Source organism: Chiloscyllium plagiosum, chromosome 1 (genome assembly GCF_004010195.1).
Source record: "Chiloscyllium plagiosum isolate BGI_BamShark_2017 chromosome 1, ASM401019v2, whole genome shotgun sequence".
NCBI lineage: Eukaryota > Metazoa > Chordata > Chondrichthyes > Orectolobiformes > Hemiscylliidae > Chiloscyllium > Chiloscyllium plagiosum.
The window spans coordinates 98,256,714-98,270,573 of NC_057710.1; the positions used below are offsets into that span (position 1 = coordinate 98,256,714).

Below are 13,860 nucleotides of genomic sequence, written 5' to 3' on the forward strand. Positions count from 1 at the left end.
TATCTTGAAAATGCAGGGGAAGGTGCAGGGAGTGGAGGTTGGGTTGGTGGGGGGTGTGGACCTGACGAGGGAGTCGCGGACGGAGTGGTCTTTCTGGAACACTGATAGGGGAGGGGAGGTGGTGGGGTGGTGGGGTCTGTTTGGAGGTGGCAGAAATGACGAAGGATGATACGATATATCTGGAGGTTGGTGGGGTGGATTAGTTTAGAATAGCTTTAGAATAACTTGGATTAGTTTAGAATAAAGGTCATTCATAATTATAACTAATTACTCATTTAATTTACTGTTGGGAAGGCAATCAGATTCAAAACTTTAAGAAATATTCCTTGAAACGTAGACTTATTTTCACAAACATCAAAAAGTAAAATAATTGCTTACACAAACGGAATCAGTTTCAGTCTGCCCACAAGATCTGTTGGAATGATCTGGTGTCACCATTAAAAATTGCCTGCTAAGTGAGCAATTCATTCTCGGATTGAAATGTTTATTAAATGGAAATGTTTGTTTTTATAAGTACTTTAAGTACTTAAATGAAATATTTAATTCATAAGAGATTAGCTGACAAAAATTTAATTTATTGACTTTTAAAAAAAAATATGGGAGTTTTTTTTCCTAAATATTGAAGTTATCATCAGACACAACTGTAATGTACAACTCCATGTTGTATCCATGGTGGATACCAGGTCAGTTGTCATGGAGAGGGAATGGTAATGATGGTGGATGGGAGTTATAAATGTCCATGGGGATGAACTGGGCATAGGCTGCCATATAGGTGAACAAAGGATATAGAATCATAGAATCCCTACAGTGTGGAAACAGGCCATTCAGCCCAACAAGTCCAAACTGACTCTCTGAAGAGCATCCCACCCAGACTCTCGCCCTACTGTAGTCCTGTAACCCTGCATTTCCCATAGCCAATCCACACAGACATGGGGAGAATGTGCAAACTCCGCACAGACAGTTGCCCAAGGCTGGAATTGAACCCAGGTTCCTGGCACTATGAGGTGACAGCACTAACCACGGAGTCACCGTGCTACCCAAAGATTGGCATAGGGGATGCAAAGGGGTTATGAAGATGGGTACAGGAGCATAAGTTGGCACAGAGGGTGTGGGGGTATATGAGTGTGGTAAAGGGCATTAGATGAATGAGTTTGGATGTGTGGGCATGGGGAGTGGATGACTGATTATGGTTTCATGAATTTTTATTAATATCTTCTACACAGCTCTGGACCACAGAGTCTACAACCATAGCTGACAGCCTCTGCTCTCATTCTGGCTTTGACTGACCTGCCTCCCAGGGAAAATTCCTCATCTCTTCATGCTCCCCAGTGAAAATTAAAGTCTAAATCCATGGCCGAGTCCAGGACTATGTAAGCGTGGGTTCTCAGTGATGCATGAGGCCATTTGGGTGAGCAAAATGAGCAGAAGAGGGAGTGAAGCTGTCGGAAAGGCAGGAAGGGAGGGAGTATCCACAGAGGGCAGTATTTGGTTGGGGCAAAGGAAAAAAACTCCTCATGGTAGTCTGAAAATTCAGGTCGGGGTGGGAGTAGTGCTTGTGTGGTCATTAATTGATCACTTAAGGGCTTGAACTGCAGCCCTCACTTGTCTCACTATAAACTCAGGTTAGGACAGGTCAGCAGAGGAATTTTATGGGTAGGGGAATGTAAAATTGGGATTTTTACTGATGATCTGTTGAAACTGGAATAGGTGAATGCTGCAAAAAAGAAATCACAACCACAAAAACCTGATTAAAATTATCAGAGAACATAGCTAGTCCCAGAGGACCTTTGCACTGACAGGAACTTAATAGCTCCATTATAAAACATTTGGGCTCTTGGGGAATGACAATACTCTAGGATTCTCTTACCTGTGTGCGTCCGTCTGTGTGCCTTGAGGTGTGAGCTCTTTGTGTAAACTTTGTTGCATCCATCAAAGTCACACCTGTGTATGCGACGCTTCTTCTGTGTGTCTGGGGATTCAACTGGGTGCGGTCTTGATACAGCGTGCACGATTACTGAAGGTTTATGGCTCCTGACAGAACAAAAATAAGGATTCATAACCTTTCATCTGTTCAACCAACAATGGATATTCCTGTATTGATGATACTGTTCTATTTGTTCTGTACATTTATGAGCTGGATTTCAAATGAGAGAGTAGAATTTGTTGAGTAGAAATATGAAAAACATTTATGTTTTTGCAACAAAACCAAAAAATTTCTTGAGGAACTTAACAGGTATAGTAGCATCTGTCAAGAGAGAAACTGAATTAGTGAGTTTCGGATCCAATGACTCATATCTCCAGCATTTCTGTTTTTAATTCAGATTTCCAGCATTAGAAGCATTTTGAATTTCTATGTTTTGACATGCTGATTCAAAGCTGTTCAGAGATGTTTTGTGCAGACATATTTATTTGTAACGCCCCCGCCCCCCCAAAAAAAGAGATTGTTCCGACTGACCATCATTTAATACTCAGGAGTGTGGATTGGTTCAACTAAGTTTGGTTTTGGAGATTTATTCCCATTGGTGTGAACAGACCATTTCTTTGTAGAAGATCTCTGACCCAGCATCCCAAGATTCTGCTAATACATCTTTTACTCTTAAAACTCAGTGAGAGGGTTGCTCTTATAACAATATTTCTGACAGTTTTGCATGTGGTGTCTTGGATATACTATCAGAATCCACAGACTGGGCAAATCTTAGCAGGACTTATACACTTAATGGTAAGGTCCTAGGGAGTGTTGCTGAACAAAGAGACCTTAGAGGGCAGGTAATAGCTCCTTGAAAGTGGCATCGCAGGTAGACAGGATAGTGAAGGCGGCGTTTGGTATGCTTTCATTTATTGATCAGAGTATTGAGTACAGGAGTTGGGAGGCCATATTGCAGCTGTACAGGACATTGGTTCGTGAGTCCATGAACAAAGAGACCTTGGAGCGCAGGTTCATAGCTCCTTGAAAGTCGAGTCGCAGGTAGACAGGATAATGAAGGCGGCGTTTGGTATGCTTTCGTTTATTGATCAGAGTATTGAGTACAAAGAGTTGGGAGGTCATGTTGCAGCTGTACAGGACATTGGTTACGCCACTGTTGGAATATTGCATGCAATTCTGGTCTCCTTCCTATCGGACCGATGTTGTGAAACTTGAAAGGGTTCAGAAAAGATTTACAAGGATATTGCCAGGGTTGGAGGATTTGAGCTATAGGGAGAGGCTGAACAGGCTGGGGCTGTTTTCCCTGGAGCGTTGGAGGCTGAGGGGTGACCTTATAGAGGTTTACAAAATTATGAGGGGCATGGATAGGATAAATAGGCAAAGTCTTTTCCCTGGGGTCGGGGAGTCCAGAACTAGAGGGCATAGGTTTAGGGTGAAAGGGGAAAGATATAAAAGAGCCCTAAGGGGCAACCTTTTCACACAGAGGGTGGTACGTGTATGGAATGAGCTGCCAGAGGAAGTGGCGGAAGCTGGTACATTTGCAACATTTAAAGAGACATTTGGATGACTATATGAATAGGAAGGGTTTGGAGGGATATGGGCTGGGTGCTGGCAGGTGGGACTAGATTGGGTTGGGATATCTGGTCGGCATGGACGGGTTGGATCGAAGGGTCTGTTTCCATGCTGTACATCTCTATGACTCTCTGATTCTACTGTTAAGTATTCCTTCCGAGCCAGGCTTTATCAGTGAAAAATTATATTGTTGCATTATCCTTACTGACACTTGTCTGGCTGATAATTCTAAATGATAAAAACAGAAATTCTTTGTCACTAGCAAACCTCATCTTATTCTCATTTCTTTATAACTCTTTTACAGACACATTTACCAACATTGGAAACATAATTTGGAATTAATACATTGAAGAGATTCTTTCATGAGTGATTCCCAGAAGTCAATGACTTGATTCTACTTATTTAAAATAAAAATCAGATCTCTTGACTCATTTAACACTTTTGTAATGTATTGCAAAAATCACATTTAAACCAATTTGCTAAACAAATTGGAGAAATCAGCGTGATCATAAAAAGAAACAGCAAGCATTTATATAGCCACTTGCTCAAAGCTCTTTATAACCAATTCAATATTTTTGAAGTTTAATCAATGTAGAGAAACACACCAGACAAATAACAACACAATGAGGTCCCACAAACAATAATTATATAAATGAGCAAATAATTTGTTTCCCAAGTGAAATCAATAAGATCATCACAACCCATAATTGCCTCTACATTTATACTCTCTCCTCCATAGAGCCATGCTGTCTCTCCAACCTTATCCTTGCACTCACATTATAGAGGCACCTTTTACTCCTCAATCTCTCATTGCAGCTACCTGTCATTCCTGATTAGTTCTGAATCCGGTATCTACACCCTGGCGAAACTGGTGCAAGAGTTCGGTCAAAAGAAGAATTACAATTTCCTAGCTTTTTCTGGGGCAGCAAATCAGTTCATGCAGTGGTGCTTTACATTTGTCTTGTTAACTTATAGATCTCCAAATAAAATCACAATAAATATCACCTGTATTTCTGCTACAAGAAAATTATCTGCACCTGCCAATCTAATAGTTTAAAGGGTTTCACGTCAAGCTTAGACTGACTTCTATCAACAGGATTCTACAAAAACCAAATACTTTATAAATTAGTGAATAATCGTCACGAGAGAGGTGACTTTGTACATGAATCACAAAAATCTCACATCTAAGTTCAGCATGTAATAGGGAAGGTAAGAAGGTTGGCCTTCTTTTCAAAGAGAAAGGTGTATAAAAATAGGGAAGACTTGTTAAAGCTATATAATGTATGAGTCAGACCCCACCTGGAATATAATGAACTGTTTTGGTTCTTTTATCTAAAAAGAGTGATATACAGGTACTGGAGGCATTTAGAGAAGGTTCACTAGGTTGTTTTGTGAAAGGAAGGATGCTCTTATGAAAAGAGGTTGAGCAGGTTGGGCCTGTATTTATTGGCATTTAGAAGAATGACAGGGACTATAGAAACATAAAAGGTTCTTAAGGTGATTGAAAGGGGAGATGTGAGGAAGTTGTTTTCTCTTGTCCATGAGTCTAGGACAAGAGGGCATAATCTCAGGGGACATCCATTTAAGACAGAGAACGAGGAGGGCATTTTTTCTGTCAGAAAGTAGTCAGTCTGTTGAATTCTTTACTGCAGAGGGCTGTCAAGGCTGGGTTGTTAAGTATATTCAACGCCGAGATAAACAGAATTTTAATCTGTAAAGGAATCAACAGTTATAGGAAGAAGGCAGGAAAGTAGAGGTAAGGATTAAGGTTTGATCTCATTCAATGTTAAAGCAGACTCAATGGGCTGAATGGCCTACTTCTGCATCTGCATCCTTTGGTCTGACAGAAATTCAAGTTACTCCTTGATACATTTGGTTGTGCATTTTTAATTGGTGTGCACTCTCCGTAAAGGTCAATTTCAATTCCTGGCATATTTTTGTGAACTCAATGAGTACTTTTTATGGATACCTGTCTGTAACTTGAATGAAACTGGAACAAAAATGAACGCATACAATCCAAAACAAATTAAATGCTGAAGGTGGAGGTGCTGGAGGTCGTGTGCAAATGTGAAGTAGATAATGATTTTATGTTGCTGGATAAACTAATTATATCGGAGATGTTAATTGTGGATTGATGTTTTTTGTGATATATATGTTGAATTGACAACCAGATTATGATCATTGATGGGTACCGAATTTGGCCAACTTGTTTGTGATTCAAATCTTTTAATACCATTAATGTATGATGTAAGATCAACCTATGTTTATGAGAAATAAACTTGTATAATTTATGCAATAATACTGCCCCCAAAATAAATACATTGGTTAAAAAAAAATTACGGGTTTTGACTGACCTATTGTAACTAAAATTCTGGCTCATCTAAGACGTCAACTCCTTGAGATAAAATGATCCCGTTCTTGCAAACCATCCACATGAATAACCTCAAACCAGGCTTTCTCCTTTTTCAATAGTTGCTTCTCCAATAGTAAAATTAAAGGGGAAGGAGTGGAATTAAAGGCAACTTTTATTTTATAAATGGTGCCAACAGTTGCTATTTGCATGTGGAAAACCAGACTATTTGATAGGAGTTTGAAAAGAAAGCCGAAAGTGCTTTGTTAAGTCGACTATTTAATTAGAAGTATGTTTGTATCATGAATTACTGTAGTAAGAAAATAATATATTATCAATACCGTCAGATGAAACTCAAATATGTTTTAATCAATCTAAAAGTCAGGTTTATACCTAGAACTATTAACCTTTTACTAACTTATCCATATGGATATAAGGAAATGCAAGACTACATGATGTGAAACCTTCCTGTGATTCCTTATATTTATTCCTGGTTGTTAGATTTTCCAATCTCAATACAATGATAATAAGCTTTAAAGGAAGTGTGCGTCACCAAGTGTCAACTCTCAGTATCCCATACCTAGTAGCTCTCTGAGCTTCTCAAACCCCTATTGCTTATTCCACTGCCAGATTTTGGTTCCAATGCAAACTCCAGGAAGAAGCTCTAAATTTCAAACAAAACCCACTGCAATTGATCAAAGGATGAGGTGGGAGCAGAAATGATGACCCATGATAGACTAATAAATATAATGATGTAGAATTCTAACATTTACTGATTAAAATGGATTAAGATATTCCAAGTTACATTGTACAAGTGGATTTGTTTTCTAATTTATCCTTTTGACACTGTCTTTTATGTTTAAATGGTAAGAGTTCTAATGAATAAGGGATTTTCCCCTTTGTTTCCACAGAAACTGTCAATCTCAGCACCATGGGTGAGACGAACATGATATTAATAATACAAACCTAACCCTTTGCCAATTTTCTGCCTCAAGTGGCATAAAAGTGAATGTAGAACAAATCAGATTATATTATAGTAAGCCTGATGCATTTAAATGGTAATTTCAAAAGAGCTTCTCCCTCTGTATCACCTTATATGGTTCAGTCCCAAGTGTTTCTTAGCCAGTTGCAGTCTGTTAACTACTTACATTAAACTGGAGGATGATTCCATGATTTCATACATGTTGGATTTTCAAAGTTTGTGAGAAGATTTGTAGCTCGGGTGCTCGTTGTTGTGGTTCTGTTCGCTGAGCTGGGAATTTGTGTTGCAGACGTTTCGTCCCCTGTCTAGGTGACATCCTCAGTGCTTGGGAGCCTCCTGTGAAGCGCTTCTGTGATCTTTCCTCCGGCATTTGTAGTGGTTTGATATCCAATATACCGACGACTGCAACGGACAGCTGGAACTGACAACCGGAAGGGGCAGATTCAAACCACTACAAATGCCAGAGGAAAAATCACAGAAGCACTTCATAGGAGGCTCCCAAGCACTGAGGATGTCACCTAGACAGGGGACAAAACGTCTGCAACACAAATTCTCAGCTCGGCGAACACAACCACAACATGTTGGATATTCTGACTCAAGCTAATTTCAGTTAGGAGCCTCCATTGTTATCAGTGAAGGGTTGCTTTCAGCCAGCTTCACTGGACAGGAAAGTGAAAAGTTCAAACACGACACCACCCAGTTCCCTGTTCCGCAGAATCCATTTTTACAACTATCGACAAATGAGGGAGTGCCAACATAGCTTCAGTGCCTTTCCGTGATGGTATAGGCAAGATTATAAAGGTCACCAAAAATTCAAAGGGTTTTATATCGTCATGATTTTACTGTAATAATTACAAAGCAATTTCAATTATTTTTAATGAAATAACACTGCAGTTCAATGTTTTACTTCATGAAAAATATAATTTCCAGAAAAGATCATTTTTGATATAATGTGAAAATATTCTTTATTCAAAGCATCAAAATGATAAGACTGGACAGCACACTAATTTCAAGTGTCACATCAAGCTTATGTGGATGAACACGACTATTATATTTAGCTATTACACTTTGAGGCAATTAGTATTTTAGATTGTATAAAATTCTCCTTCATTAATTTTGTCTGCAAAAGCATAGAACTCTGGATTTTTTACTGTTGAAGCCACTCCTTCAATGTGTTATTAACTGTTTCCTGTTGTTTTGATATTGCCTGTAGGGTGTGGTTGCTCTCAAACACTGATGTCAACACCTAAAAGCAGCTGGAGATCCCACCCACAGGATGTCTGCTACAAAGTTACCACCTAACAAACAAATTTCCAAAAGATATTTTTGTTAGCCTGGTATTTAACAGAAAAGGTGTTTAAGTAGACTTTAAGATAAAATGCCTGTATTTGCTAAAAAGAAATTGATACAAGTTTGCAGGAAGCAGAGATTTATATGCAAAATTATATTGCTAAAATTAGTTTGAATGGGAATTTTACCTTTCAGATACACATGAGAATAGAAATGATGATTGTACATTGTTATAGTACATTGTTATAACACTTTGATTATCAAAAATTGCTTAAGAAACTTTTTATCAATGTGTCTTTTTGTGGGACATTTTACAGCATATTTTACAAAACAAAAGAATTACTAAATTGTTTTTGTACATTGCAAATCTTCAATTACCCTAACTAGTTATTGCATTATAAATTAGTAACAATTTGAACAAAATGTAGTAATCACAAAGCTGACAGAAACACAGTACTTTGTCACACCAAAGACCAGACAGATTGTATTACAATTCCTTCATCTTCTACTCTTCAAAAACAAGAATTTATATTTATATATGTCTCAAATTGCTTCATAGGAATGTTACTAAACAGACCTTGAATTTAAGCCACATATGGAAATATTACTGCAAAGGGCCAAAAAGCCTGTTTACAAAGTTTGTTTATAAGGAGTAGTTTAAAGTAGTAAAGAAGTGGAGAAATTTATGAAGGGATTTCCAGAGCTTATGACTGAGACAGCTGAAGGCACAGCTACCAATGGTGAGGTTTTAAAATTGGGAGTACTTGAGAGGTCAAAATCCCAGGAGTACAGGTACCTTGAAGGATTGTGGGTCTGAGGAGAATAAGGGCATGGAGAACAAGGATGAGAATTTTGAAAAAAATCTCTGCTTAATTGGGAACCAATGTAGATCAACAGGCATTAAGGAGGTGGATTTACGGGATTTGGTGAAAGTAAGGACAAAGACACAAACACAGATGACCTGAAGTTTCACGGTGGATAGAATATGGGATGACCACTGGAATGGCCAACTCTAGAGAGAAATATGAACTTGAATTCATTCAAACCTCTGCTGCCTATATGGAAGCTGATGCCAACCAGATCAACTACAAATCTGCTGCTTGCTGGCCCACATTGGGTCCTCATTAAGTAATGCCTTTATTTTAGAATTCTCATTGTTATTCAATTTTTCTATGGTTTGCCTTTTAACATGGTATAACCTCTTTGAACGTACAGCCTCTGAAATCCTGCAACATATACCTCGATTGCATTCCCAAATTTAATTATCCCACCATTGGCATCCATCCCTTTTTGTTGCCGAGATGTTGCCTCTGGAATTCACCCAAGAATCTCCACCTCTCTTCTCCTTTAAGATGCACTTTAAAGCCTCTCTCTTTTTGTCAAGTTTTTGGTCATTTATTTTTAAATGTGACTTGCTGTCAAATATTGTTTGATAATGCTTCTGGAAGAAGTGCCTTGAAATATTTTACTATGTTTAGGACATTACAGCAATGCATTACCATCATTGTTGTTGAAGGAGATAAAATTGCCCCAGTACAAGAATTTGTCAGTCTGATACTCTAGATCTGTGACAGCCTGATACACTAGATCTCTGAGAGCTAGAAGCAAGGAAATTTCCAATATTCGCGTGCCACTTCCATTGATCTCTGTTCCTTGTGAGAGGGTGAAGGATAAAGCAGTTCTCAAGAGAGGACAGATTCCCTGACTCAGTACTCATTATCAGTTTCTTCATTGCAGTCTTGCCAAAATGAAGTTTGATTGTACCAAATGGGCCATGTATATTTTCAGCTACTGTCCATGGACATGTTTGAATTTGTGATAACTAAAAATAAATTTGTTTTAAATTTCTTCCAGAGAATTAGGCAACATTGACAAGGCGGTATTTGTTGCCCAACCTTGGTTTCTCTGAGAATATTTAAGTGAACTCACAGCTGGGGCAGGGGTCGCATGAAGACGAGATGTGGTAAGAATAGCAATTCCTTTCACTGAAGAACCTTACAGAGCCAATCAAACTCCCGCATAAATGTAGCAAATTTCATCATGACCCATAATTTACTGGTTTTATTAAACCCAAATTAATAACCTGCCATGGTGGGATCTGAACTAATGATGTCAAGAGTATGGTGCTGGAGAAGCACAGCAGGTCAGGCGACATCAGAGGAGCAGAAGAATTGATGTTTCGGGTATGAGCCATGAACTAATGTCTAATATCAAATTCACTAGGTTACTGCTAGCTTTATTCATTTTGGGGAAAAACAAATCTTCAACCGTAAAACAAGCATCATCTAACAAATTTCCAAAGTTATATGAATATGCTTAATTAGCAAATGAGCAAAGGGTAAACATGGGGCTGTGTTAATACAAGTAAAATACTTATCAAAGTTCACAAACCAACTCATTAAATTGTAATAGTACCAAAAAGAAACTCTGTGTACAGAAAGCATTAGAGATATGAATGTATTGTATACCTATTTTGCTAGTCTCTTGAAGCTTCACAAAGTAACTACTCAATAAAGACCATGTGGCTCCAGGCTAAATCCTTGTCCTTGTTTTTGGGGATTTGTGGATATTTGTGGTCCTGCAATCATTAGCTAATGGATCTGACATTTTCCATTGTCGGAAATTATTACCAAACATAATGTAACATTTGCAAGTTCTGTGACTTCTTGCCAAACGAGCTTGATGCATGATGTCAAATAACCCTATCATAATTAGTCCTCTAACTGCCAATTATAACTCATAGAATCTGAGAGGAACGTTACCATTCGTGAATCTGGAGTTACCCGCAATATGTCATTATTTGAAATTGTGCAACATCTATTTCCAGTATCTTGGCAGTAAACATTCATTACCTCACATGCAGTCCATATGGAATATAATTGACATACTGTAAAGACCACATATTTTTATTCTACTTTATTTTTAGTTCTAGACTGAACTGGAACAAGGATAGAGGAATGAGGAAGGAATTGCTGTATTATAACTCTTGTGGTATGGTGTTTACACTGCTGCTTTGTTCAAGCAGTAGGAGAAGACATGTGTAACATTCCAGCTCAGGGTCAAGGAGTCTGTAAACAAAGTGAGTTTGGGCCAGCAACACACTGCTCAATGGTTTGTGAAGTTGTGATTACAGAATTACAAAGTCCATTAGTCTGACAACAGCTATCCAATTGTCTTCTGTATAGCAAACAGTGTGTCTGTGTGTGTGTGTGTGTGTGTGTCTCTCTATACAGGAAAATTTTAAAGACAGATATTTTCTAACATGAGTTACTGTAAACTGTCACTTTCAACTAATATGTCAGGGCCTTTATAATTTGTGAACCAATCCCTCTTTGCCAACTGAAAAGAAGTAAAACAACTGAAAGATTTGGGAAACTGAAGGAACCGTTCCATTGGATCATGAGGAATCACAGATTCATAGAACCCCTACAGTGTGGAAGCAGGCCATTTGGCCCATCAAGTACACACCAACCCTCCGAAGAGCATCCCATCCAGACCCATCCCCCCACCATATCACCATAATCCTGCATTCCCCATGGCTAATTCACCTATTTTGCACATCCCTGGACCCTATGGGCAATTTAGCATCGCCAATCCACCTAACCTGCACATCTCTGGACTGTAGGAGGAAATTCACAGAGACACAGGTAAAATCTGCAAACTCCACAGTCATTCGAGGGTGGAATCGAACCTAGTCCCTGGCACTAACCACTATGCCAATACCCGCATCTGACACTACTAGAGACAGACAATAAAAATTGGTATTGTGTGTGTGCAGGGAGTTTTAGAAGGGGTTAGAGTTATATGTCAACTGTTCATAGTTGTTTAGCTGTAGTTAGAATCTACTTATTTGTAACAGATATTAATTTGTATTAAGTACAGAGACCTGTTGCAAGTTTCCTGAGAACTTGTGTCCAGTTAGTGATTTGTATTTCTTGCGATGGCTCCGGGACTTGATTTCCAGCACACTACTGCAGTGACATGCAACAATACTATAAAGGTACCATAGTGACCGACTAAAAGTAAGATACAGCACAATTTAGAGAAGCCGTCCATTCTCCACAAGCATTCTGAAAGTCCATTGGAACAAAAGACCAAAAATGTTTGGATAATTTTCAACTGATGGACTTAATGCATTTGTAGGAATGCATTTGCAACACCTCTCTCAGAACAACCTTCAAAAATGAAACGGTAACAATAACGACAATTAGATTAGATTAGATTCATTTCTCTACAGCGTGGAAACAGGCCCTTCGGCCCAACAAGTTCACACCGCCCCTCCGAAGAGAAACCCACCCAAACCCATTCCCCTACCCTATATTTACCCCTGACTAATGCACCTAACACTGTGGGCAATTTAGCATGGCCAATTCACCTGACCTGCACATTGTGGATTGTGGGAGGAAACAGGAGCACCTGGAGGAAACACACGCAGACACAGGGAGAATGTGCAAACTCCACACAGACAGGCGGGAATCGAACCCAGGACTGTGGCGCTGTGAGGCAGCAGTGAAAACCACTGAGCCACCGTGCCGCCCAAGAATCATAACACCTTTGACTTGAAATTGCAACGATGCATAAAGGAAATAAGGGATATTGGGTAAATATCCATAGATTTTTGAAGATGGTGGGACAGGTTGACAAAGGTGGTTCAGAAAGCATATGAAATCCTTTCCTTTATCAGCCAAAATCTTAGGAGCAGAGAAGTAATGTGGAAACTGTTTACATCATTAGTCAGGCCACAACTTGAATGTAATTCTGATCATCTCAGTATAGGAGATTTTATTTTTCATTCATTCATGGGATGTGGGTGTCAGTGACTAGGCCAACATTTATTGCCCATCTATAATTATTCACAAGGTGGTTAAGAATCTATGGTTTTAGAGTCAAATGTAGACTAGACCATGTAAGCTTGGCAGATTTTCTGCCCTAAGGGATTTTTGTGAACCAGATAGGTTTTTTTATGACAATTGACATGGTTACATGGTTGTGGTAAAAACAATGACTGCAGATGCTGGAAACCAGATTCTGGATCAGTGGTGCTGGAAGAGCACAGCAATTCAGGCAGCATCCGACGAGCAGCAAAATCGACGTTTCGGGCAAAAGCCCTTTATCAGGACATGGTTACCAATTGCTTTTGAATTCCAGATTTTTATTTGTAAAAATGTTGCAAATAAAAATGCAGGTATGAGAAAGATTGGAATTGTTCTTCTTGGAACATAGAAGACTGAAAGGAGATTTAATTGTGATGTACAAAACTGAGCGAGGCTGGACAAAATGGATGGGAAAGGCCTATTTATCTTAGAAGAGGGATAAGTGACGATAAAGCACACAGATTTAAAATTATAGGTAAAAAGATTAGAGACATGAGATGAGAAAATATTATTTATTTTCATCCAGAGGGCAGAATGGGTCTGAAACCCTGTCTGAAACGGTACTAGGGCAGTAACCTTCAATTTATTTGAAAGGTGTCTGAGTGTGCACCCCACATGTAGTTATGTGCAGGGTTACACAAATTGCCAGAAGGTGAGATTAGGCTGGGTAATTTGCTTTTTGCTTGGCACAGACATGCTGAGCCAAGTAGACTTGTTCTGTGCTGAAACTGTGATTCTAATGAAATATTAGTGTTACAAATTGGATACATGACCCTCTAAAATTTCACTTCCTGCTATTTTAGCAATGGTGTTCATTCATTTTTAACTAGCTTACAGTTGTTGTTTGTTTTGTATCTTTAAGCTTTTG

General features: G+C 38.8%; 1 protein-coding gene across 1 annotated transcript in view; it reads right to left on the reverse strand.

The window, feature by feature from the left end:
- The window catches only part of LOC122551345 (Krueppel-like factor 3), a 44,374-nt gene that overhangs the window by 6,061 nt on the left and 24,453 nt on the right, over nt 1-13,860 (reverse strand). Inside the window, exon 6 of the mRNA XM_043693085.1 lies at nt 1,868-2,031. Coding sequence (XP_043549020.1) covers nt 1,868-2,031 — 164 coding nt within the window. The remainder of the gene's footprint in view (nt 1-1,867; nt 2,032-13,860) is intronic.